At 47.0% G+C, this 23,338-nt stretch overlaps 2 protein-coding genes across 8 annotated transcripts in view; one reads left to right on the top strand and one right to left on the bottom strand.

Moving 5' to 3' along the window:
- Nucleotides 1-18,501, top strand: part of WASHC1 (WASH complex subunit 1) — a 58,143-nt gene extending 39,642 nt beyond the window's left edge. For both annotated transcript variants that reach the window (XM_035126792.3, XM_088652328.1), the window contains 9 exons: nucleotides 4,307-4,418; nucleotides 6,625-6,771; nucleotides 9,857-9,993; nucleotides 11,994-12,129; nucleotides 12,900-13,104; nucleotides 14,096-14,230; nucleotides 14,965-15,123; nucleotides 15,953-16,021; nucleotides 17,740-18,501. In XM_035126792.3, the coding sequence (XP_034982683.1) occupies nucleotides 4,307-4,418; nucleotides 6,625-6,771; nucleotides 9,857-9,993; nucleotides 11,994-12,129; nucleotides 12,900-13,104; nucleotides 14,096-14,230; nucleotides 14,965-15,123; nucleotides 15,953-16,021; nucleotides 17,740-17,891 (1,252 nt within the window). In that variant the 3' untranslated portion in view covers nucleotides 17,892-18,501. The remainder of the gene's footprint in view (nucleotides 1-4,306; nucleotides 4,419-6,624; nucleotides 6,772-9,856; nucleotides 9,994-11,993; nucleotides 12,130-12,899; nucleotides 13,105-14,095; nucleotides 14,231-14,964; nucleotides 15,124-15,952; nucleotides 16,022-17,739) is intronic.
- A 1,183-nt stretch (nucleotides 18,502-19,684) lies between these two features.
- Nucleotides 19,685-23,338, bottom strand: part of DDX11 (DEAD/H-box helicase 11) — a 56,901-nt gene continuing 53,247 nt past the window's right edge. For all 6 annotated transcript variants that reach the window (XR_015945901.1, XM_088652324.1, XM_088652325.1 and 3 more), the window contains 3 exons: nucleotides 22,691-22,766; nucleotides 21,279-21,433; nucleotides 19,685-19,839 (listed from right to left, as the gene is read on the bottom strand). Coding sequence is in view for 5 of the 6 variants with exons in the window: in XM_088652324.1 (XP_088508450.1) it covers nucleotides 19,792-19,839; nucleotides 21,279-21,433; nucleotides 22,691-22,766 (279 nt within the window). In the remaining variant the exon portion in view is untranslated. The remainder of the gene's footprint in view (nucleotides 19,840-21,278; nucleotides 21,434-22,690; nucleotides 22,767-23,338) is intronic.

Raw genomic sequence — 23,338 nt, 5'->3', positions numbered from 1 at the left:
TGTATAAGGAGCTCAGGGTTGCATACACTTTTGTCTTCCTGTTCCATATTTTGTCTTCATAGCAACTCTTGAGTTACATTAGGCCGGGACTGGGGAACCTGTTGGGACTCCCAGCTCCCATCAGCCTCAGCTGACATAGCCAGCGGTCAGGGATGATGGGAGCTGTAGTCCAAAAACATCTAGAAAACCTCACATTCCCTATTCCTGCATTTGACTGTGAGATGGTGACTGACCTGAAGTTACCCAGTGAGCTTCATGGCTGAGTAGGGATTTGGACCCAGGTCTCCCCAGTCTTAGGCTGATACTCTATAATCAAACAAGGGACGAGGAATATTTTCCTGTTAAAGGTTGCATTCCCTTAGGGTTAAATTGAAAGGGGACCAGAGCCGAGCATGTGGGGAGAGCCCTGCTTCCTTCCTTCCTTCCTTCCCCACCCAGTGCGCTACCTGGGGAGGGTGAGATCACTCTCTTGCCAAAGATCTGGACAGATTCCTTGCAGAGCAATCACTTCACAATTGGAGGCAGTCATGCTTCTGAATACCCGTTGCTAGAAACCACAGGAGGGAAATGTGGTCTTGTGAGCTCGGGTCCTGTTTGTGGGTTTCCCCTGGTTTGCCGCTGCCTACTGTTTACCATTCTGCTACAGAGAGCTGGCCATCTGAGACCTTTATCGGTACTCCCCCCCCCCCCCCCCGCAATAATACTATCTCTGTCCTTCCATCTCGAACAGTTATATTCTAGTGCTTTTGCAATTCAGAGAAAAGGGGCAGATGTTGGTTTGTTTGAACTGTAGGTTGGACTCACACCTTTATCTGCCTCTTGAAGAAAGGACCGTTGCAGCTCTCTGTTTCTGAATTGTGTCCTTAAGACTCACCTGAAAGGAATTCTTGATTTTTCATGGCAGAAATTCAGGCTGTACTTGGAGAGGACTGTATTCCAGCTGGTTAAGTCAAGGAAGCCCTAAATAAAGTATAAGGTGAATATAAAATGCTTTGCAGATCACAGCCCAACTACAATTGGGGTGCATGCAGGTGACTGTTTGCCAAGTAATTTTTGCCAGTGCTGTTACACCGTGGTTGTGATTCCCTGTAACCACTTGGGAAGTAAGTCATCCTCAACTGCATTGGCTTGCAACTTGGGAAGGAAACCATGGCAAGCTTCTGCACCTGATCAGAAATTTAAGGAGCAGGAAGAGGAAGGCAATACTAGTGACCAGCTTCCTAAGTGGCCATATGCATGATATGGTGACTTCTCAATTGTTAAAATGTTCTCTGTCTTCATCCTTAATTCCTGTTTAAACAGCACGGAGCTTCAAGCACCATATTTTTCGCTCCATAAGACACACCTAGTTTTTAGAGCAGGAAAACAAGAAAAAAATATTCTGAATCACACCCTCCTCAAATACAAGCACAAATTCTTACCTGAATAACAGCAGCTTGTATATACTGTATCCCAAGGGAATACGGTACAATTTTTTTTTGCATACCTTCAATTGTACATAGATATACAGTGGAACCTCGGTTTATGAACACCTCGGTTTATGAATTTTCGGTTTATGAACGCCGCAGACCCATCTGGAACGGATTAATTCACTTTCCATTACTTTTAATGGGAAAGTTCGCTTCAGTTTATGAACGCTTCAGTTTATGAACAGACTTCCGGAACCAATTACACCCATGTTTCAGTTTATGAACGCTTCAGTTTAAGTACTCCGCGGACCCGTCTGGAACGGATTAATCCACTTTCCATTACTTTCAATGGGAAAGTTCGCTTCAGTTTATGAACGGTTACTCTGCGGACCGTCTGGAACGGATTAATCCACTTTCCATTACTTTCAATGGGAAAGTTCGCTTCAGTTTATGAACGCTTCAGTTTATGAACAGACTTCCGGAACCAATTGTGTTCATAAACCGAGGTACCACTGTACATGTCATTTTCAATGCTATACATGTCATGTTCAGTGCTATATAAGTAACTTACATTTATAATCATATTGTACTACTTGGCTATGTGTTTAATAAAATATTGAATTCTTGCATTGCAAAAAACGAAGATTATGATGAAAAGTGGAAAACATGAATTGCAAAAAAACTAAAGCTTACAGAACAAAACCGACTTCAGATATGAAATCAGCAATGAAAGAACATATAAGAACAGTTGAAAAATCTCATTCAACAGCAGAGGGAAAAATTGCCCCATAAGATGCACAGACATTTCTCCTTACTTTTTAGGAGGGAAAAGGTGCGTCTTATGGAGCGAAAAATACGGTAGTCACAACTCGTTGCCCCAGTGTTCTCAGTGTGGACTTGCTTCCATTGTGGATTGAGAACCCTTGCAACAATCAGTGCCATGTGGGAAGAGGACAGAAAGGAAGAATAGAATCACAGTTGTAGAGTTGGAAGGAACCCTGGGGGTCATTTAGTCCAACCCCCTGCAATGAAGAAATCATGCAATTCAGGAATCTATTGCCCAACACAGAGCTTGAACCTGCAACCCTGAGATTATGAGGTCCAGCGCTGAGGGCCTTCTGGCGGCTCCCTCACTGCGAGAAGTCAAGTTACAGGGAACCAGGCAGTGGCACCCGCCCTGTGGAACACCCTCCCACCAGATGTCACAGAGAAAAACAACCACCAGACTTTTAGAAGACATCTGAAGGCAGCCCTGTTTAGGGAAGCTTTTAATGTTTGACGGACTATTGTATTTTAATATTTTGTTGGAAGCCACCCAGAATGGCTGGGGAAACTCAACCAGATGGGTGGGGTATAAATAATAAATTATTATTATTATTATTATTAGTCTCATTGCTCTACCAATTGAGCTATCCCAGGAGTTAAAATGTGTAAGGCTTAAAGGCATATGCGCTGCGTATTTAAGATCCCAGGTTTAGTCCTTTGGGTTTTTAGTTTAGGGATCTTAAGATATCAGACCCGAAGGCCACAGAGAGCCTATTCCATTCAGGGTAGATAGGACTTGGGTGGGTGGGCTGCTAGTCTGACTTGGAATAAGGCACATATTCATTCGAGAATGAGAAGGTAAGATGATGCTGGCATGCTCAGCTGTGCAGTTTTTTTCCTTTTCATGTGGAAGTTCTTGGAGGTGCCATTGTTCACTGTGAGGCAGCTTTCCTTTCAAAATCAAAGTGCTCTTCTTATTACAATATTTTATGAAATATTACAAATACTCAATGACAGTAAATAGCAGGGAAAGTTCCAAACTATGGTTGAAATAAATGAAAATCAAAGTGTTCTTGTTCATAGTCACACCTGTAAGTATAGCGCCTACTCTAGGATGCAGTGTACAATTAACAGTGTGTATCCCACAATTGCTTGGTTTTATTTTTAGGTTCTCTACAGATGTGCTGTGAATTTGCTGCCCTGGCAAGGCTGCAGTAACAATCACTTTGTACACATCCCTTAGTCAGCAACAATTGGATTATTGACTTGGGGATCTTCTATGCAGTTTGGGCACTTGTATGTGCCTCAGGCGGAGATTTTGCTAGCACTGGTGAAAAGCTCGGAAGGATTAGATTTAGGTGGGAGGGGTAGGTTTCTTAATGGGGGGAAGGGGTAAAGGCAGGTGCAGAATGAAGCAATGTTAGTTATTTGGCCTGCCCACTACATTGCCACTCCAGCAGAGCTGGATTCTAATATTTTCCCATCAAAACAAAACCAAGCACTGTCAGACCCCCAACCCTGTTGCTTGCTCAATCCTTCTGTCATCTAATACAAGCAAAGTGTTCGCCTGGTCACTCAGCACTGCCAAATCTTGGAGGTGGTTTATAGAGGACAGTGTAAACAAGCACATTGAGATACGAGAAAGCTAAAACGTTTGGCAGACGCAAACTTATGGTAGCACAGAGATGGGGAACCTCAGGCCCAGGGCTCCAATACGGCCCTCCAGCCTTCTCTGTGTGGCCCTTGGAACTCTCTGCAGGCCACATCCTTCACTAGCCCAATTTCATACTCAAAGGGCCTTTGCCCAGCCAGAATGTGTGCTTGAACTCTGATAACGCCTCTTGTTTTTCCAGGCATAGGTTAGAGAGGGGTGTGTGAATGTGTGTATAAAGGTAAAATTTGCATTTGTTGCTCCACCCACTTTTGTCTCTGACCTCGCCCACCACTAGCATGTGGCCCTCCAAAGGCTGCCCAGAAAGGAATGCAGCCTGAAGACAAATGCAGAAAAGCAACACAGAAGCTGGTTTCAGGAGGCCACAGGAAAAGTCTGAAAAGTGTAGGTGGCTGAGCAGTTAAGTGGTTTGTTGGCTTAACAGTTGAGTATTTTGTCTGAATGTTGGATTCTTTCTTAGGATTTCCCAGCAAGTGGAGGCCAGTCGGACACAGCTGCGGGCTATTGATGAGAGAGTCACTCTTGCTCAAGCCAAAATCGAGAAGATAAAGGGCAGCAAGAAAGCTATCAAGGTACCGCGTGCTTGCTGTGGCTACTCATCTGAAATCCCTCGCACTGGTTTGACTAAAGGGCCTAGCTAATTATAGATGGGAATCCTGGTGTCGGTGGATGTGGGCTGGCTCTTGCAGTTGCCCAGTCCAGATTTTGCCCCCTGCACTTGGCATCTGTACTGGAAGAAATGTTTTCCCTGACCTGATTGTCCAAATACATACTACGTGCAAGGACAGCCAATGTGGTATCCTCCAAAGATTGGTGGGCCTCCGCTCTCGTCATCCCTGACCATCGCCCTTGCCAGCTGAGGCTGTTGGGAGTTGGGGCCCTATATGTAACACCAGTGCCCCCTTTATGGACTTTAGTTATCCTTTGATTTGGGTCGGAGGAAGAGGAGGTTTTCACTGGCAGAAAAATCCAGGGCATTACAACCACAAATTCGAGGTGTTTGGAATTTTTCAGAGCCCTTATGCTGAAGCACTGCACAGCTTTAAGCTCATCTGCAGCAAGCCTCTCTTCTCTTTTTGGAGGGGTGGGGGTGGAATTCTATTGCCTTTAATCTCCCCAATTCAGTTTCTCTTATTAAATCCTAGAGCATTACTGATACTGAGCCCAAAGGATGCTCCTCAATAGATGCTCCTGCTTTCTGATATTCCAAAGTCCTCTTCTCTTTTATTATTTCAGCCGCTTCCCCCCCCCCCCGGTGCATAAAGTGCCTTGCAGTATTTCTATCTTTCTTTCAGTGGCAAATGAAATGGCCGAGTTTGAGTGTTAGTAAGAGATGAGGGCTCGCCCACAGTCACTGGGGAGCTGTTTATCTGAAACAGGGCTTAAACTGATTTCCCCTGTCTGGAATCACATTGACCCACAAGGGGTCTCGCTAGTTACATTGCAAGGGCTCCATTCTCACATTGTGCCTATGGTTTTGAGTCCACTAAGTGCATTGTTGTAAAGGGTTCTCCTGGGAGGGCGCCCTTAGACAGTCCCACCTACTCAGGAGTTCCTTGGAAGAGGGATGCTGAATGACCAGGGTAAAAACCAACCCTGCTGCTACCTGTTAGTCCCCCAGGGGAAACTCAGACCCTTTCTGGACATCCTTGGGATTCTCAGAGGCAAAAGGCAGACCAATCGCTGTCCTCTGAGCCCCAAGCCCACAGTTACTCAACAGCCTAAGGCCAAGCACCCAGGTACCAGATTTAGAGCCAAGAAGGCACAGCAGGGTAAGTGCAATACTTTATTAAGGAGGGTATAAGCATAAAACCCACTGCCAATAAAAGACAACTAAGAAAAGGCTAACGGTGCAAAAATATATTCAGGAATTCGAGTGCAGAGGAGGAAATAACAAAGCCAGCTTCTCTCGCCCTCATACCAACCATTAAAGTCATGGGCCCCACTGAGGCAGCAGGCTACACCCAGGCCTGCATAGAGGTTGCAATTCATGACCCTTCTCTGAGCCAGGGCCAGGGGTAAGCAACCTCAGGCCCGTGGGCCGGATGCAGCCCAATCGCCTTCCCAATCCGGCCCGCGGATGGTCCAGGAATCAGCGTTTTTACATGAGTAGAATGTGTCCTTTTATTTAAAATGCAACTTTGGGTTATTTGTGGGGCATAGGAATTCGTTCATCACCCCCCCCCAAAAAAATATATATAGTCCGGCCCACCACATGGTCTGAAGGACGGTGGACCGGCCCACGGGTGAAAAAGGTTGCTGACCCCTGGATCAGACCAAAGTTGGAGGCCATTTTAATACAAAACACTCTGCATATAGAGAAGGGTAGATTTTGTTTAGCCAATCAGGGCATTGCTGGAGGGTGTGCGTTCTGGTTGACCATGCAGCCACTCAGTTAATTCCTTTGCATAGTGATCTTGGCACCAGACACACACAGGTGGCAAGATGAACTAATTAATGGAGCTTTCCCCCCTCAGTGGAGACGGTACTCCTCCAATTCTCAGTAAAAAGCCATTTTAAAATGAGTCAAGGGGGGGATTTATTTGCATTTATATTCCATATCCCAGAGTGCCTCAGCATGACTTGTAGGTTTATTGCATGGGTAAGGAATTAAAAGCTGTGAATTGAAGGCACCCAAATGCCGTTCATGAGTCCTAGCTTTGCATTTACAGACTGATTCCATATGTGCTCACTTTCCATCGCCACATTGAATGTGTCCAGGCAACATGCCCTTTTCCTATTCAGATTCTATTTCTCCCTTTGCGTTTGTCCTCCCAGGTGTTCTCCAGTTCCAAATACCCTGCTCCCGAGCGGCTGCAAGAGTACGCCTCTATTTTTGCCGGTGCTGAAGACCTGGATGCACAGAAACGACCAAGGCGCAAGATTCAGAGCAAGCACAGAGTATTAGATGAGAAAACACTGCAGGTAAGGTGGACAGGCAGCTTGCCAGCATCCTGTATCGGCAGGGATGGGACTCCTCTTGGGTTTGGATTTTGAACGGTTGGGATGTGTGGATGAAAGCCTTAATTGGGGCGGCAGGAATAGCATTAGGAGAACCCTAGGGAATCAGAAGTATGGCAGAGAACAGGAGGGTTCTCTACCCCTGTTGCTGTATCAGGGTATCAAATCAGGGTGGCAAGTTGTGTGTGTGTGTGTGTGTGTGTGTGTGTGTGTGTGTCCTACTGATTGTGTCACCCAGAGGTGGGGGACAAACTGCTTTCTGAGTTGTTTGGGCCCCAGAGGGACAGACTGAGGAAGAAGAGAGGAGAAGCTCTTAGTTCCCTTGGTAATAGTCTACTTCTCCCAGGCTCTGGTCCGGAGGTTTTCAAACTCTTATGCCTAGGAAGTTATTAAGGTGTTCTCCATAATGTGAGCTCCCTATTCACAAGGAGCTCCATTTCAGAGTGTTGTGCCCTCACTAGAACATTGGAGCTACTGAACCAGAGTCTGTGCCCACAAACCTAGAGTATTTTTCCTTTTAGCAAGTAAGTTTTATAATGCAACTGGCAGTTCCTCCGGCTCTTAGGATTCCCTCTGGGATTCCCTTGTTGGCTGCGGAGAATCAGGCAGTTAAGTACCCAAGTAAGGCAAGCAATATAGCTCACCAATCATTTTACAGGTCTTATTTTAGCCAGGGAAACGTTCTGTCCTCAAGAGGAGTGCCAGCATGTGATGCTGCCTTCCTCGGACGTGGCTAACATGCAGTTCTGGGACCTGGAACAGATGGGAAAGCTCTTTTTTCTCTCCTTCAGACCAGAGATCAACTATAAACTGCTTCTGGGTGCACTCTTTCTTTCCTCCTTCCTAGAGAACCCAAAAATAAAGCTGCCTTTGAATTATTCAGTGCCTTAAACTTTCCTGCAGTTTAATGGAAGCGGAGTCTGTCACAGTAAAAAGTGACATGAATATTTCAGACTGGGCTCGGAAGTCATGGGAAGTGTGCGGAGAGCTTGTTAGCCCACCCAAAGGCACGGCTGCTTCCAGCTGCTCCCCTCTGGCCCTCGCTAGTCAGCTGGAGTCTGCCAGTGACATTTTTCAAAGAGAGGCTGATAAAGTGTGCCGTGTGCTACTCTCTGAAGGACACATAGCAGGCATATCTGGAAGTGTGTTGCTAGTCCTCACAAAGATGACCATTAAACTCTCACATATTCTCATGAAATGAAACAAAAACGCTGCTCCCCGCCACTGAGTTAAGAGGATCAGTTAGCAGATGGCAGGGAAAGATCTCTGCCAAGAATTTTAGTGAGCCACTGCTGCTTTGGGCTGGGTGGGCAATCCAGTCTGGTAGCTTCCCACGTGCAAGGCTCCAGTTTAAAAATCTGGAAAGTATGAGTTGAGAAGACCTCTGTAGAGCTAGCACCGCAGTGGAGTATAATTCTCCATTTGATGTTTGAATACCTGCTGAACCCATTACACCTATGCTATAGCAGGGGGAGGCAAGAGCGAAGCTACACCGTCTTGAGAGATGCGAAGCGAGACCTATCAGACAGAGTGGCAGGCATGCAGTGCTAATTGAAATTTATCAAAGGGAGGCTTTTGCAACCACTCGCTGCTCCAGGACTAAGCGAGGACAGGGAATGCTGCTAGCAAAGGCATCAGCACTCTTTGGTGCTTAAAAATTAAATGTTGATGCATGAATATTAATGCTCAGAGGGAAGGTTTTATTTCTGAAGTTTATTGACCCCTTCCCCAATAACAGTTCGTCCTTTCCTTTTACTGTGGAACATGTTAAGATGTTCATTTCTCGGTGTATATCAATTTATCTAGAGAGTCTTTCTCTCTCTTACTCTTATCTAAAAGTGTGTGTGTATGTGTACCATATATCATAGAATTGCAGAGTTAGAAGAGACCCCCAAGGGTCATGTATTCCAACCAAATCCAATTTGAAACCATACAGAACCCTGTTTACCTTTTTGCAAATGTGCTAGCAGTTTTATTGCTGCACTACTAGGTATATATGTGTATACACACACACACACATACAGAGAGAGAGAGACAGAGACAGAGACAGAGAGAGTGAGTTATTCAGGAGATACAGCTATATTTTCAATAAAGCAGTACCATAAAACAGAAATACAACATGAAAAGTTCAATGGCATTATGAAAACAGATGAAGCAGGAATTCAGTAGTAACAGGGTCCAGTCTTATGGGTCACACAGAGCCTGGGCAAAAAGGTATGTCTTTACAAGACATCTGAAGCAACTGATTTGTGATGCTCAATTTACAGCGAAGGGAAGAGCATTCCACAGTGCAGGAGCAATGGTGGGAAAATGCCTATTTTGAGGGTCACCACCCTGTGATACTCTGAAGGCTGCAGGGCCATGGGCAAAATTTCCCCAAATGATCTGAGCTACCTAACAGATCAGTGCAGGGGAAAGCTGTCTTTCGGGTTTTCAGGTCAATCTTACATGCTGGTAACAAGACCCCGAACTACTCACGCCTTTAACCAACCAAACCCCCTATATCTTTAACCTCTCCCCACCTCCAAATCACCCGTTTGGCTTTGGGAAGAGAGCAGGGGAGGCTACTGCAGAGTCAAAGACATGGCATGAAGCATTTGGAATAGGTGAGATGGTGAACCCGGGTAGGAGGACAGGGAGACCAGCTTGTGTGTCTTGATTTTTTACTTGTGAAGTGTTAGAGGAAACGTCTTCTTCCTGCTCTTTTCCATCTAAGTACTTGGCTGTAATTATTCCTATGCATTTGTGGGAGGGGGGGAATACAGTGCTATATTTGGAGGACAGAGTTGCAGTGGGTGGGTGGGTGGAAATCTGACCTCCCACCTTGGCAGGGACCGCGCAGGGGATTCCCTGAGCTGGAACAATGTCTTAGGGTGCACAGGGAAGGAACAATACTGTTTGACCCACCCACCCCTCAACCCAATAGAAATTGTGGCGAGCAGTGCAATGCTCTTGAGAGACAGAGGTGGCACCCCATTCCCTGGGAAATGGGCAAGGAACCTGCCGCCTCGTCTGCGTTGTTGGCAGCTGCATTGCTTCTGTTTTGCAGGAGAAACTGAAGTACTTCCCAGTTTGTGTCACTGCAAAAGTCCATCAGGAAGATGATGCAGAAGAAGGTCTCGGGAGCCTCCCTGGGAATATTAGTTCTCTGAGTTCTCTGCTGCTCTTCAATACCACAGAGAACCTGTAAGTGTTGCCTGCTAATTGATGCTTTTTGCTAGTCCCAAGTGGACTGAAATACCTGCTGTGAAGGACGGTGACGCCCTCCTGCAGCCCCAACCCAATACGGTAGCTCACTACCAGCAGATGAACCGCCCCTCCTTTTTTCTTTCCTTGCCACTACTCATGGCAAGGGATGAAGGATTCTCACTGCCTTACAGTGGTCTTCTTGGGAGTCAGGAGACTGCCAGGCAAATTCAAAGTCTCCTGCCTGGTCCCTTTGGCCTGTCACCCCTTCCGATCTCCCACACACATTAAACCAGTAGCGTACCTTTTTTTAGCTGAAATAGTCCAAGCAACACTTGAGGCAGCCAACACCTGAGTGTTCCCAGTAACCAGTACAGCCCAGAAATCTAATTAAGCAGTTTATTTAAGAGGTGCATTTTTAAAAAGTGGAGAGAAGGGGGGAGAAACAGAGAGTGTGCACAGTCCAAAGGATAATAAAACATTAAACTAGACTAATTCATTCTAAACTAGGCAAACAAACACAACACACTGTAATCTCTGGAGCTGGCAGCCCCTGCAGCTGGTTCCAGGATTGTTGGTAGCATTTGATTTGTAAGAGCTCTTGAGTGACATGTGACTCCAGAGTGCCCAATCAGAGAGGCTACATATAGCCAGGAAGGTGCAGGCGGCCTTTCTGGAAATTAAGAGATTGGGCAGCTTCAGTGTTGATTCCTGCCCAAGTGGTCCAGCTTTCCTTGTAGACAGTCATCTTCTCGGGAGGAGCTGTGACTTTTCTAATGGACTTAGTGGAGGACTGGAGAATGTGGCTGTCTTAAAGGAAACAAGGCAGGGCAAGGCGGAGCTGCATCACACCTGTTGAACTTGTTTTACTTCTGAAGCACCCACACCTGAGAATTCCTCTTTAGTCCTGTTTCTCCCTGTGAAACCCACCCACTTGAAGCCTGGTTTCCTTCCCAGACTTCTGATTAGGAGGATTCTCCTCCCTCCTTCCCACCCACCATCTACTTGTGTCCCCCCCCCCTTTTTTCTTTTTTGGTCTTCTCATAAATAATTGTGCTTATAACATTCTGAAGCACCAGCTGTGTGTGCACTTGAAAGAGGTGTGTTCTTGGGGCAGTGGATTTGCCCTGGACAACAGTATAAAAAGAAAGAAATGGAGGGGGAGGTTTGAGCAGGAGAGAAGAAATGTCAGCTGGTTGATAGATGTGTCCCTGTTCTTGCAAGTTCCCCTTTGTGGTACCCTCACATCTCAGTTCCTGCTCTATGCCTGTGGAAGAATACTTGCCCTTGACTTTGGCCCTAGCTAGTGCAAATTTATGCAGTTTTGTGGCCCAGCAAATTAAATGTGAGCAGGATTTTAGAGGTTTGTCTCTGCTGCTGCTTCCCCGGGCAAGGTAGAATCTTTTAACCTTGGTTTTTCATCAGCAAAATGGGTACAATGATGATCTGGCTAGAGAGCATGGACAAAATTAAGGTTGTTAAGGAAGTGAAGATACAGATATGTTTCAAATCAGGCATCCCCAAACTGCGGCCCTCCAGATGTTTTGGCCTACAACTCCCATGATCCCCAGCTAACAGGACCAGTGGTAGGGGAAGATGGGAATTGTAGTCCAAAACATCTGGAGGGCCGAAGTTTGGGGATGCCTGTTTCAAATCTTCCTCTGACTTGGGAGTTGCTGTTGTCTGCCTCTTCAAGGTTACTGTTTTTGAAATTCTTTTTTAAAAATTTCAAATCAGTTTTGCTAGTTATCCCACAATAAATCAAGAGTTAGAACTGCTGCTGTCTGCTGTGTTGCTTTGATGGAGATCTGTGCAGGTTCAGGCTTGTGGCAGCATTTATTGGCTCTCTGTGGAGTCTGCAAGAAGGTGAAATCCTGATAATTGGAGCAGGAACTCATTTTCATTTTAGTCTGGCCCTACATTCCTGCCTGCGCGAGTCTGCTATGCTCTGGTTGAGATGAACTAATGTGATTTTCCTCCGCTTCCTTCTTTGTGGCCAGTTACAAGAAGTATGTTTTCCTTGATCCTCTGGCTGGAGCGGTAACCAAGACCCATGTGGCTCTGGCGACAGAGACAGAAGAGAAGCTCTTTGATGCCCCGCTCTCCATCACCAAGAGAGGACAGCTGGATCAGCAGGTGAGACATTCTGGGGTGTGAGGCTGAGGAGCCAGGGAAGGTTTAGGTTTCTTAAATGTGTAGGTTGCTTCCCACTCCGAATGCCCCAAAGCAATTTATAACCACAGTAGTATAATATTGCAGTGATTGAATTACGCAAACCATATTAAAAACAGATTTAACAGTACTGCTGTTATCACTGATGCTGCCCAGGAATGCAAAAATGCAATTGCCAGAAGCTGAAATGACCAGGTTCACGCCAGGCAGAGCTTTCTGGGAAAAGCATGCCATAAGTTGCAGGAGGCTTGCTGGAGAGACATCCCATTCTGTCATGACTCTCCACACCTCCCTCAAATGTGGCATGCAGAGAAGGACCTCAGAGGACTTATCTCGGGGTCTGGGGAGGGTCACAGAGGGGAAGGTGGTGAAGAGATTCCAAATTGCCCGTCTTCCCAGGGCTAGGCTCCAAGTGTTGGTGATGAGGGTTTCCTCTGAAAGAGATCTGTTGCCTCCCCACACCTTTCTGAGAGGCCTGTTAGCCCTTAACTACCTCACATTTGATTTCAGAGAAAGAAGGGTCACCGTGAGCTTGCCTAGAAACTGGCGAGGGCCAGTAACATTTACATTAAAAAAATAAACACCAAGTATATTTTTCCAGGTTATGAGAAGAGGGGGGCTCTGGTTGCCATTTCTCCCCATGTTCCTCCTGGCTGTCCTGCGTGTGTGTGTGTCTTGCTGTTAACCACAACTAATAGTCTCGGGGTGTTCTCCACTTTTTGTGTATATTCCAGGTGGCTGAAAATTACTTCTACGTGCCCGATCTAGGGCAGGTGCCTGAGATAGATGTGCCTTCCTATCTGCCTGACCTGCCTGGCATTGCTGCTGACCTCATGTACAGTGCTGACCTTGGGCCTGGCATTGCGCCTTCTGCTCCTGGCCCCGTTGTACTGGATCTCCCCACCTTCAGCACCGAGACTGCAGAGCCCTTTCGGCAAGGTATCCCCCCTCCTTTTTTGCCATTAACCAGCCAAGATGACTATACTGTGCCTCCACAGTCACAGGCAGCAATGCTTCTGAATACCAGCTGCTGGAAACCACAAGAGGGGAGAGCTCTCTAGTGCTGGGGTCCTGCTTGCTGCCTGTTTCCCATAGGCATCTAGCTGGCCACTGTGAGAATGGCCATTGGTTGATCCAGCAGGCTCTTCTTGCCTTAAGTAACTCCCTGCTAACTTTCTACATTATTTGTTGTTTGTAGGGAGCATAGGTGGAAAAGGGAGAGCATACCGATGTTAGCTTTTCTTAACTGTCAGTTTTTTACCCACAAGTGGCGTGTCCGAAACGACTGTCTCTGTGTGCTTTCTTACTATGTCATCTGAACGCAGGGGAATGAATAGGGCTGCCAGGTTTGCAGATTGCCAACTCATTTTAAGGAGGAAGTGATGATCTCTGCTCCTGATGTAAAGAATTAGACCCAGAACACCCTTGATTTAGTTTAATGGTTCTGGCGAACATTGGGGAATGGTGATTTGGGGCTGACTTGTATGGTGGTCCTGTTTCTTAGGAGGTTTGGGGTTGTGACTGTGTGTGTCTGATTTGGTTGCAGAGGGGCCAGACCATTTCCTTCTGCGAGTTATTCCTATTGCATTCCGCGCCCCCCTCCCCCGCCCCAAGTGATAATTGTGTTTTTTCTTGAAACATGGGGGTACAACTAATTGCTGTCCTAAAGGCCAGCAGAATTGAAAACTCAGGAGCATCCAGGACAGGGTTGGAAAACTTGTGGTGCTCCAGATGTTGGCAACTCCCTTCTATCGACTCCTGCTAGTATGGCCAATGATCAGGAGCAATTGGAGCTGCAGTTCAGTAACAGCTAAAGGGCCACAGCTTCAGCACCCTCCGTCTAGGGGGGAGGATAGTGATGCGGAAAGAGGGCTGACGTTTGCATTCGCCTTTCATTTTGTTAATCTTTATTCCGTTGTCCCTCTTTCAGATCTTCAGGAGGGTGCACCCCCACCCCCACCTCCTCCCCCTCCTCCACCCCCACCCCCACCTCCCCCGCCCCCTCCTCAGGCCCCACCTCTGTCCAAGTCTCAAGGGAGCAAAGAGAGCAGCGCAGAAGCATCAGGTAAGGCTGGCACTCCTCTGGGTTATCTGGAAGATTTAATTGTAATGCAGTTGCATAGCCCTTTCACATGTTCATGAATCTGCACAATCCAATTGTAATTCTTACAACAGGGGTAGCTAACCTGCAGCCCACAGGATATTGCTAGACCTCAACTCCCATCAGCTCTGACTACTGAGCCATGCTGGCTGTGGTTGATGGGAGTTGGAGCCTACCAACATCTGGTGGGGCACAGGTTCCACACCCCTGCTCATTACTATCCCCCATATGACAGATTTGAGGTGCAGAGGGAATGGGGAGGAGCTGAGGCTGACAGTGGCCTGCCTGAGTCCGCTTAGCAAGTTCAGGGCTGAGGTGAGAGTTGGACTGAGGACTTCAGTCTCTCTAGTCACTACACCAGCATTTGTTAAATTTATAGTTCGCTTGACCTCTCCTTTAAAGGAGATTTTTCTCGAGCTTGGAAAAGAGCATCAGCTGGCCCTTGGTCCCTCCCCTGGGATTTGCACCTAGAGAGCAGGGGGACCTTGAGGGAGGGCGTGGAGTGGTTTAACATATGATGCTCAGAAAGCCACGCCACGAGAACTCCAAAGCTCCCAGGGCAAAAACAGCAGAGCTCTTTAGCCAGGCATCTTGTCGCATCCTTTTGGACTGGTCCCAAAGCCAATTCAGGCATGCAATTACTGCTGGGGCCCACATTGCGGGTATTTTGAAGAGCCCATTTCTCTCCCTCTCCGCAGCTGCTGTTCAGGGGGCACCAAAGGAGGTTGTGGACCCGTCAAGTGGGAGGGCCACTCTGCTAGAGTCCATCCGCCAGGCTGGCGGCATTGGGAAGGCCAACCTCCGCAGCGTCAAAGAGCGGAAGCTGGAAAAGAAGAAGCAGAAGGAGCAAGAACAAGGTGCTGGCTGCTCTCCCCCTGTTCTGTGTCCCCCCCTCCCCAAAGTAAGACCCAATGGATTGTGTCAAATGGGATCAAACATGGCAGAGCCTAAGGTGCCCCCTCCAGCAGACTGGGCCCTGTATTTACTGACCACATTTAACCTGCAAGACTACACTACTGCATTTCCTTAGGAATGACGGCTGCTGGTTAGAAAGGTTATTATGGGAAGCAAGTAGGTAAACAACGTTTCCATACGCTGCTCTGGTTCACCAGAAGCAGCTTTGTCATGCTGGCCACATGACCTGGAAGCTGTACACCGGCTCCCTCGGCCAATAAAGCGAGATGAGCGCCGCAACCCCCAGAGTCGGTCACAACTGGACCTAATGGTCAGGGGTCCTTTTAAGCCCTCTTCAGCTTGGACTACATCATAACCTTGCATTTCCTTAGGCTTGGTTCAAATAAACTGTGTGGCGCTAATAGGGCCCATTTGGTCTGGTAGGGCAGGTGGCAGGGAGAAAAGCACAAGGGGGGGGGGGGTTGAGTCAACTAATGCTAGGTTTTGTCCCTATCTGCCCAGCCATGAGAGCTAGAACCTTGTTGCTTTTTAAAAGGAAAGCTCTGGACCTGGTTTCTGTGCTCCTTTGGCACTGCAACACACTCATAGCCCTGCCCATGTATTGTATACCAATATTGCTATAAACCTTCAGAGCGGTGCAGGTAGAGCAATCCCACCAGGTTTCCCATTGTCTTTTTAAAAATGAAGTCTGTCAAGTACTATATATACTTTGTGCATTCCGTTATTGTCTGTCTGATTTTGTATTTGTGGTTTTGTCCCCCGTCCCCCCAGTGAGAGCCACAGGGCAGGGTGGAGACCTCATGTCAGATCTCTTCAACAAACTGGTCCTCCGGCGCAAAGGTATGTTAAGATGCATCACTGTTCCCTCTCCAGGTTTCTAGCAAGGCAAAAGTTAGGGAGCCCCGTGACAGCAGAAAGTATGGCTTTCTTCTTGCAGTTGATCAAGAGGTTCAGAGCCAAGTTACACATTATGCAGATTTAGAGTCCCCCCAGCACTTTTTTAAAACCTTCAAAATCAGTTGTGTGTGTGAGAGAGAAATTCCCCATGGGGGGGGGGGAGGTCAGGTTTACTCCACGTCCCAGGCCACTGTGGGAAATGCTGGACTAGATGGGACTTTTGCACCCTCCTGTCCACCAGAGAGGGTCTCATGCTGACTAGCAGAATTACCTGCTGCTCTGCAAGTTCTGTCAACCAGGTGGCTTGCTGTTAAGAGGTATTTTTTGCCCCCCGTCAAAATGAATTTGGATTCTCGAAGTCTTCCAAACTAATCAGTCACTCAGATAATGTCAAGAGGTTTCTCAAGTGTTGGATATGAACACTCAGATATCCCAGCTAAGCTGCTCTTCTTGCCCTCTGCTGCTTGTTAACACTTCCTCCTCCCCCAGGGTTTTCAGGCGCTTTTGGGTGGGGGAAAGGGGCAGGCAGGGCATGGCAGCAGGGGTGGCAAGGGGCAAGTCCATCTTGAGTGGAACAGTGCTCAATGGATGGTTCCCTTTCGCTTAAATTGGTGCTGACCTGTTCAAACCCGATGCACCCAACACTGCTATGAATATTCACAGTTTCATCTGTACTAGAAAGGTATTGATGTCGCTCCCAAATTGGCTTTTTTAGGAGACTTCTCTCACCTCCCCACAACGATTCAGTTTGCTCCCAGATCTGTTATATCTGGAGCAAAATCTGTAGCCCCCTACCAAGTGAAACAGGCTCCAACTGTGTTTCTTAATGTGAAACTCACTGCAACAGTCTGAAAATCCATGTGCAGCAAAATAGCACAAAAGATGCAACACCAGATTGCTTTTTGCTGACTTGGCTGTGATGGCTGTATGTAAGAAGAGCCTGCTGGATCAGGCCAATGGCCCAGCTAGTCTAGCATCCTGCTCTCAGTGGCCAACCAGATGCCTCTAGGAAAGCAGCAAACAGAACATGACCATGGTTTCAAGCAACTGGTATGCGGACAAATTACTGCCTCCACATTGACAGCCCTCCTCCTCCATGAATTTGTCCAAAATCCTATTTTAAAGCTTTTACCTTTCCTAAGTTATTCCAAAATTCAGCCTTGTTGTATGTCCACAAGTTCTAGTGTTAGATAAAGAGAGAGAAAGAATCTTTTCTGTATCTACTTTCTCCATGCCCTGCATAACACTTTTCTCTAAAATCCCAAATGCTGAAATGCTGCAGGCATACTGGAGTTCCTGAGAAGGAAACGTGAGCAGTGGCAAGACAAAATACTTGCTACAGGATTAGGTTCAGGCCTGACCATTGTGTTCTATGAGACATTCTCCTCCCATTAAGCCCGTAATGAGAACTTTCTCTCTCCCATCATCCCTGACAACTGGCTGGGACAGGGGGCAGCTATAGTGCAAAAGCAGCTTGGAAGGTCAAAGGTTTTCTGTCCCTGCCTTAAGCCTTCCTTTCCTGGGACGGGCACAGGTTTCAACAGAAGGCTTTCCGGTTCCCCCTCCTCCTGTTTGCTGAGCTAGTTTGCTTCCCTTGCCCTCTAGCTCACCGGCTGCCACTGGCTTCATGCAGCATGTGCTTTCCTTTCCTCCCAATGCAGGTATCTCCGGCAAAGGGCCTGCAGCTGGAGGAGACAGCAACACCCCCAACGTGCCAGCGGGTGCCTTCGGCCGCATCTCTGATACGATCCCCCCTCTGCCACCCCCCCAGCAGCCAGCTGGCGAAGAGGATGAAGATGACTGGGAGTCCTAGATCTGCCCTTGGGGCTTTGTTCACTTCCATGCTGTTAACGTGGGACGGCTACTGGGCTGAAGAAAGCACTTCAGGAAGAGAGAGGCAAACTCTGGTCAGGTACACACTGGTCTAATTGAGAGATCTGATGCTTGTCTTTCCCCTTCCCAGTCCTGGCTTGTTTCTAACTCTTGCCAAGTATGCTTATTGATAGACAATTGCTGCTTCTGCCCAGCTGTGTGAACCATCTTAAGTTGCCCTCTCTGCAGGACCTGCTTCTAATGCTCAGAAGACCAAAGTCACATTTTTTTTCTCTCCTTTTGAGAAGACCTGCCCCTGCAGTGAGATGGGATGCATGAAGAGCATCATTTACCTCCTTGGTCTGAGGTCTGCAGGGGGGAGAGATAGGGGCTTTTAATGGTGCATAAGGACCGGGAGAGGCTTTTCATTTTCTCTCTTAAGCCCACTTTTCTATGTAGTCGGCTGTGCAAGGAAGCAGCAGCCTTACCTGTCAACGCAATGGAGTACTGATTTTTAAAAAGTCAAATGCAAGTTAACTGCTGATTTGTTTTCTGCTATGTATCTTCAGTGCAGAATGTAAAAGTCAGAATTAAAATCTGATATGCAGGAAGCCAGGGGTGTGGCCACTTTTTTGTTACAGCTGGCGCCACTAACCTTTTTGGGGACACACACATACGCCTTGCCCTATTTGAATGGCCACAGGAGAAGCTTAATTGCAGACTGTCACCACTCTCCAGTTTTCTCTTCTCTGCCCCCAAACAATAGGAGATCATCTTATACAGAAGGTAAATCTACCTCTCCCCTTTCTCCTTACCCTCAATTATCTATGGACGAAAGATTACATTTCCTTATGGTCACATTAGGTTAAGGTAGTCAGTGGAAGCTCTTTCTAGTTGCTCTGGGGAGCACTTAACAGCTGGCTGCATCTTTAACAGGGAAGTATAATTGGCTGAGAGTTCTTAGCTATCAAATGGCTATGTGTATTATGGTCTCCCATTTATATAATACTTTAGGAACTGTAAAACGTGGGTCCCGCTTTTAATGCATGGAGGGCTAAGGAGCAAGTGGTTTCACAAAGCCTTCCGTTCTTGCATGCAAGATCTGTGTCTTCCTTCTCCCCCCCTAAACACAGCTTGTCTTCTTCCCTGGATGGACCAGTAACTACTTCACCAGTCCTGTGGCTGTTGCTTTGACAACAGGAACTCTTTTGCTTAAAGTTCAGATAAGCAAGCTGAAAGCTTAGCGCCCCCCTTGCTGAAAGGATTTATTCAGTTTAAACTTCTCATCAGCCAGGCTTACAGCTTCAAAAGCTGAAGTGACCCCAGTCAGTGTCCTCCTGACACACGTTTGCTCTCTTTCACTTTGTAGTTTGTCACATTTGAGCAGAGGGGAGGGGGAAAGAAGCTTTGGCTTCTCGCACTTTAAAGGATATTTAAAACAGACCTCTAAAGTTCTCCAAAACCTCTGCTTGGGTTTTCTCTCCCACCCATCTGAGATCCAGGACAAAGCACAAAGCACATCATTTCCACTAATGAAAATCCAGATGTATAGGAGCCCTTATCCTATAGAGATGACAAGAGAGAGGGGCCCAGAACCACCCCTGGTGCAAATATGCAAGGGGGGGAAACTAATGAACAAGGGATACAGCTGCTCACTTACCCTCAGGAACAGAGCAACTCTTGGTCTAGCACCAATAGAAGACCACCCCTCTCCTCCCACATGGTTTCTGTAACCTGATCTCATAGTACAACATGCCTAAAGGCTTGGCAACACAAAACTCCTTGAGCATGAGGTTTGAAAGAATGCTTTAGCTATCGAGAGGAATTCAAAAACAATATTGATATAAACAAACACTGAACATACTTCACACAGAGGGATGAGGCAGCTGCAAGCATTTCCGTTATCTGAAGGGTAAAGACTCACAACTTGATCTCTTCTCCACATGAAACTGCAGAACACAAAACGGAAATTACATCAGGCGTGGAACCACCAGAATCAACAAGGAGCACAATCCAACAGTTGAGCCATGAGCAGGTGTTAAGCAACTGCTGGAACTGGGGAGGGGGGAGGCAGAACCAACTAATTCCAAGCTTTGCCCCCACCATTTCTCCTGCTACATTCTACAGTGCCAACATTGAGCTGACACAGGAGGAAGCTGATAGGCAGTGCCACCCCCATTTACTGGATGTAGAGAGGTGACAGCCTAGGGGGAAGGGAAAAACTCAGGGGGGTCCCCAAAGCCTTTTTGGGGGGGTTCCCCCCAAAAAAAATTAAGGAAAAAAACGGATTACGAAATACTTTCTTTCCAAACAATAAAGAAATGTTTAAGACCAGGTGTTAAGAGTTTCAGAAATCATTTTAGGAGACTAAATATATTAACAGGAAGACTTTCTTTGTAAAACTATGCACAGTATCATTACAAAACATGTACACCAAGGGACAAGCAAGCACCAAGTTGTATACGGTGGTACCTCTGGTTACGAACTTAATTCGTTCCGGAGGTCCGTTCTTATCCTGAGGCTTATCCTTTTGCTAATGGGGCCTCCGGCATGCGATTTCCATTCACATCCTGGGGCAAAGTTCGCAACCAGGAGCAGCTCCTTCCAGGTTAGCGGAGCTCGTAACCTGAAGCATTCGTAACCAGAGGTACCACTGTACTCTCAAATGTAAGTGGAAGATGTATTTCTGCCTCTTGGAGGGTACTGCCATTGTCACAAGAGAAGGGAGAAGGATTCAGTGCTTTCTCGTTGGGCGTAGCTGGTGCCTGTTTCTGCCCTCTTAACTAGGCCTCAAAGAACTTGAGAGTGGGAGAAAGAACTGAGCAACATTAATATTGTTGCCATCCAATTCATGCTGCTGCAAATCTGTTGGATCGAAGATTCAAAAGACAAAAATGTAAGCGATGGTAGCACCACTTCTGCGTTTAACTGGACAACAAGGCCAAGGAATGCAGCCTGGGATTCTGCCAAGCACATCCCTCTTACAATATGGTGACAAGAGTTTTGCTCAATACAGCCTCTAACTCATCTTGCTTTCTTACACACTTCTTCCATTGTGGGGAGGGGGAACCTGGTCTATGCTTGGAAATACACCAAATCAAGAAATAAAATGACGTGGGGAAAACTGGAGGAAAAAGTATTTCCCCCCTTCAAATAGCTTCGAAATTTCCTTAAATGTTATGTCTATAACTAGATTTAAGAAAAAAGGCAGGCATTTGATGATGTTGGTGAGCTGGTGCTCCACACACCCTCATGAACCAACCAGTGCAGGCCATGGTAGCTTACCAATGCCAAGATTCTCATTCCATGCAGTGTGTGTGTGTGTGTGTGTGTGTGTGTGTGTGTGTGTGTGTTGTGGGAATAAGCAGAGCCTGGTATTAGGACTCACCTTTCTTAGTGCTGCAAAGGCTGGCCCAAAGACAGGTTTGGTCTGAGTCCTGCTCTTGATCCACTGAGGTAGCTTGTTGAAAATAGCTGGGCGGGCATACCTGTGATCTAAGAGCACAATGCTGGCAAAGTCCTTTTGATGGCGAATTGCTCTCCCTGTTAAGAGGAGCCACACACACAACTCACTCAGCTGTCAACCTATTACAGCAGGAGCAGCCAACGTGATGCCTCCACCTGTTGTTTGGCAACAACTTCAATCATTCCAGCTCACTGGGAATTGTAGTCCAACAACATCTGGAAGCAGGAGCCCGGTTGGCTTCTCCTGTAAACTGCAGTCTCAAGTACCCAAGGCATGGGTGCCAAGAATGGGCTCTGCATACAAGCATTTACAATGGTACCTCGGTTTAAGTACACAATTGGTTCTGGAAGTCTGTACTTAACCTGAAGCGTACTTAACCTGAAGCAAACTTTCCCATCGAAAGTAATGGAAAGTGGATTAATCCGTTCCAGACGGGTCCACAGAGTACTTAAACCGAGGTATGACTGTATTTGCTCTAGGAATGGGGCACTCAGCTGAATCAGTGGTATACAGTTGCTTATGTGATAGGTTTCAGCTTGACCACCCAACTTTCTCCTCTCATGTGGCTCCTTACTCCATGCTGCTAAAAAAGCTAAGCATCTGGAATCAAGGCAACATGCACGTGGTTCTTGTTTACCTTTTAAGTGTCCACGGCATACAGTCTATTCTGGCAGCAGCTCTCAGGAGTCTCAGGCAGAGCTCTCCCCAATTATGCACGTTTGAGCTTTAACAGGATATCCCAGGATTTAAATGTACAAGCAAAGCTGGTACTGTACATCTGAGCTTTCCTCCTCCCCAACTAACTGCTTAGTTATCTTGGTGACGCTAAGGCAGGTGTGGGGAATCTTTCATCTGCCAAATGCTGTTGATCCCTAGCCATCAGCCCCAGCAAACATGGCCAGGGATGATGGATGTTGTAGTTCAGCAACATCTGGAGGGCTAAAAGATCCCAATACCTGCACTAAGGCAACCTTACACATGTTCACAGAATTATTCTCCTCCCGCCCCGCCCCCCCAAAATGTATGAGATAACAGCAGCATGAAAAAGAATGCCAGTTCCTCTTCTGGCTTACAAAAGCTTCCTTGCCCAGTTACTGCTGCGGGGAGATTCTTACCCAGCTAATTACAAGGCTGGGTTAATGTGATGGACGGCAGCTTGAGGACTACACAAAATTATTGAGAAGTTGGTACTTTTGTTCCTGTTGCTTTCACTGCTTGAGGTTCAGGCTACATGCATCAGAAATAGCTGCTTCTAAACTCTGCCAGCCCACAGGAAGCCACCGTCACTGCTCTGTTGGAGAACATCAAAACCCACTTGCAAATCCTGCACTTACCTATTGACTGGTTGACCGCTTTCATGCACAAGTTCTCAATCAGAGTTCTGCCTGGTGCCTGGCCTGCAGTTTTTGGCTGGAGGAGGGAAACCAAGACAACAGGGAAAGGTAAGAATGAGCAAAGTATCCCAAGAGTCAAGAGCCTTCCTGGCTACCCACCCTGAACGCTGCAGCAGTTTCAGAGACTGCCCCTTCCTTGAGGGCAGCACCAGAGCAGGCATGAAAGCAGCCAGGACTTGAACTACATTTTGGCCTGCCAGTCAAGTCAGGTTGCATATCCAGTACTAGCTGGAGCTGAGCTTGAAGAAAGGGTAAAAGGAGGAGTCAGTTTTCAAAGGCACACAGTAGGGAGCTAACCCAAGTAATGGGGAAACACCTGTCTAGGTGTTTAGCTTTAGAATAAGGTGACGACAAATGAATCTCAAAGGCTGAGATTCCATCTTGATTTGGGCCCTGCATAAGAAGCAAAAATAAGAGGTCTCGCAGGAACGTGCTGCTTGAGGTACACACACACATCCTGCCTGATTCACCAAAGAACAAACCCCAAAAAAAACCTTACATCATGAAAGCAGCAGCACAATCTCCTTCCCAAGCCAATAAACAGCCAGTGCTCTCCATGCACAGGGACATTAAGGGCAATTAATACAA

The sequence above is a fragment of the Zootoca vivipara genome, chromosome 9, assembly GCF_965207765.1.
Source record: "Zootoca vivipara chromosome 9, rZooViv2.hap1.1, whole genome shotgun sequence".
Taxonomy (NCBI): Eukaryota; Metazoa; Chordata; class Lepidosauria; order Squamata; family Lacertidae; genus Zootoca; species Zootoca vivipara.
The sequence above is the reverse complement of the archived record's forward strand: the minus strand, read 5'-3'. Positions and strand labels throughout refer to the sequence as shown.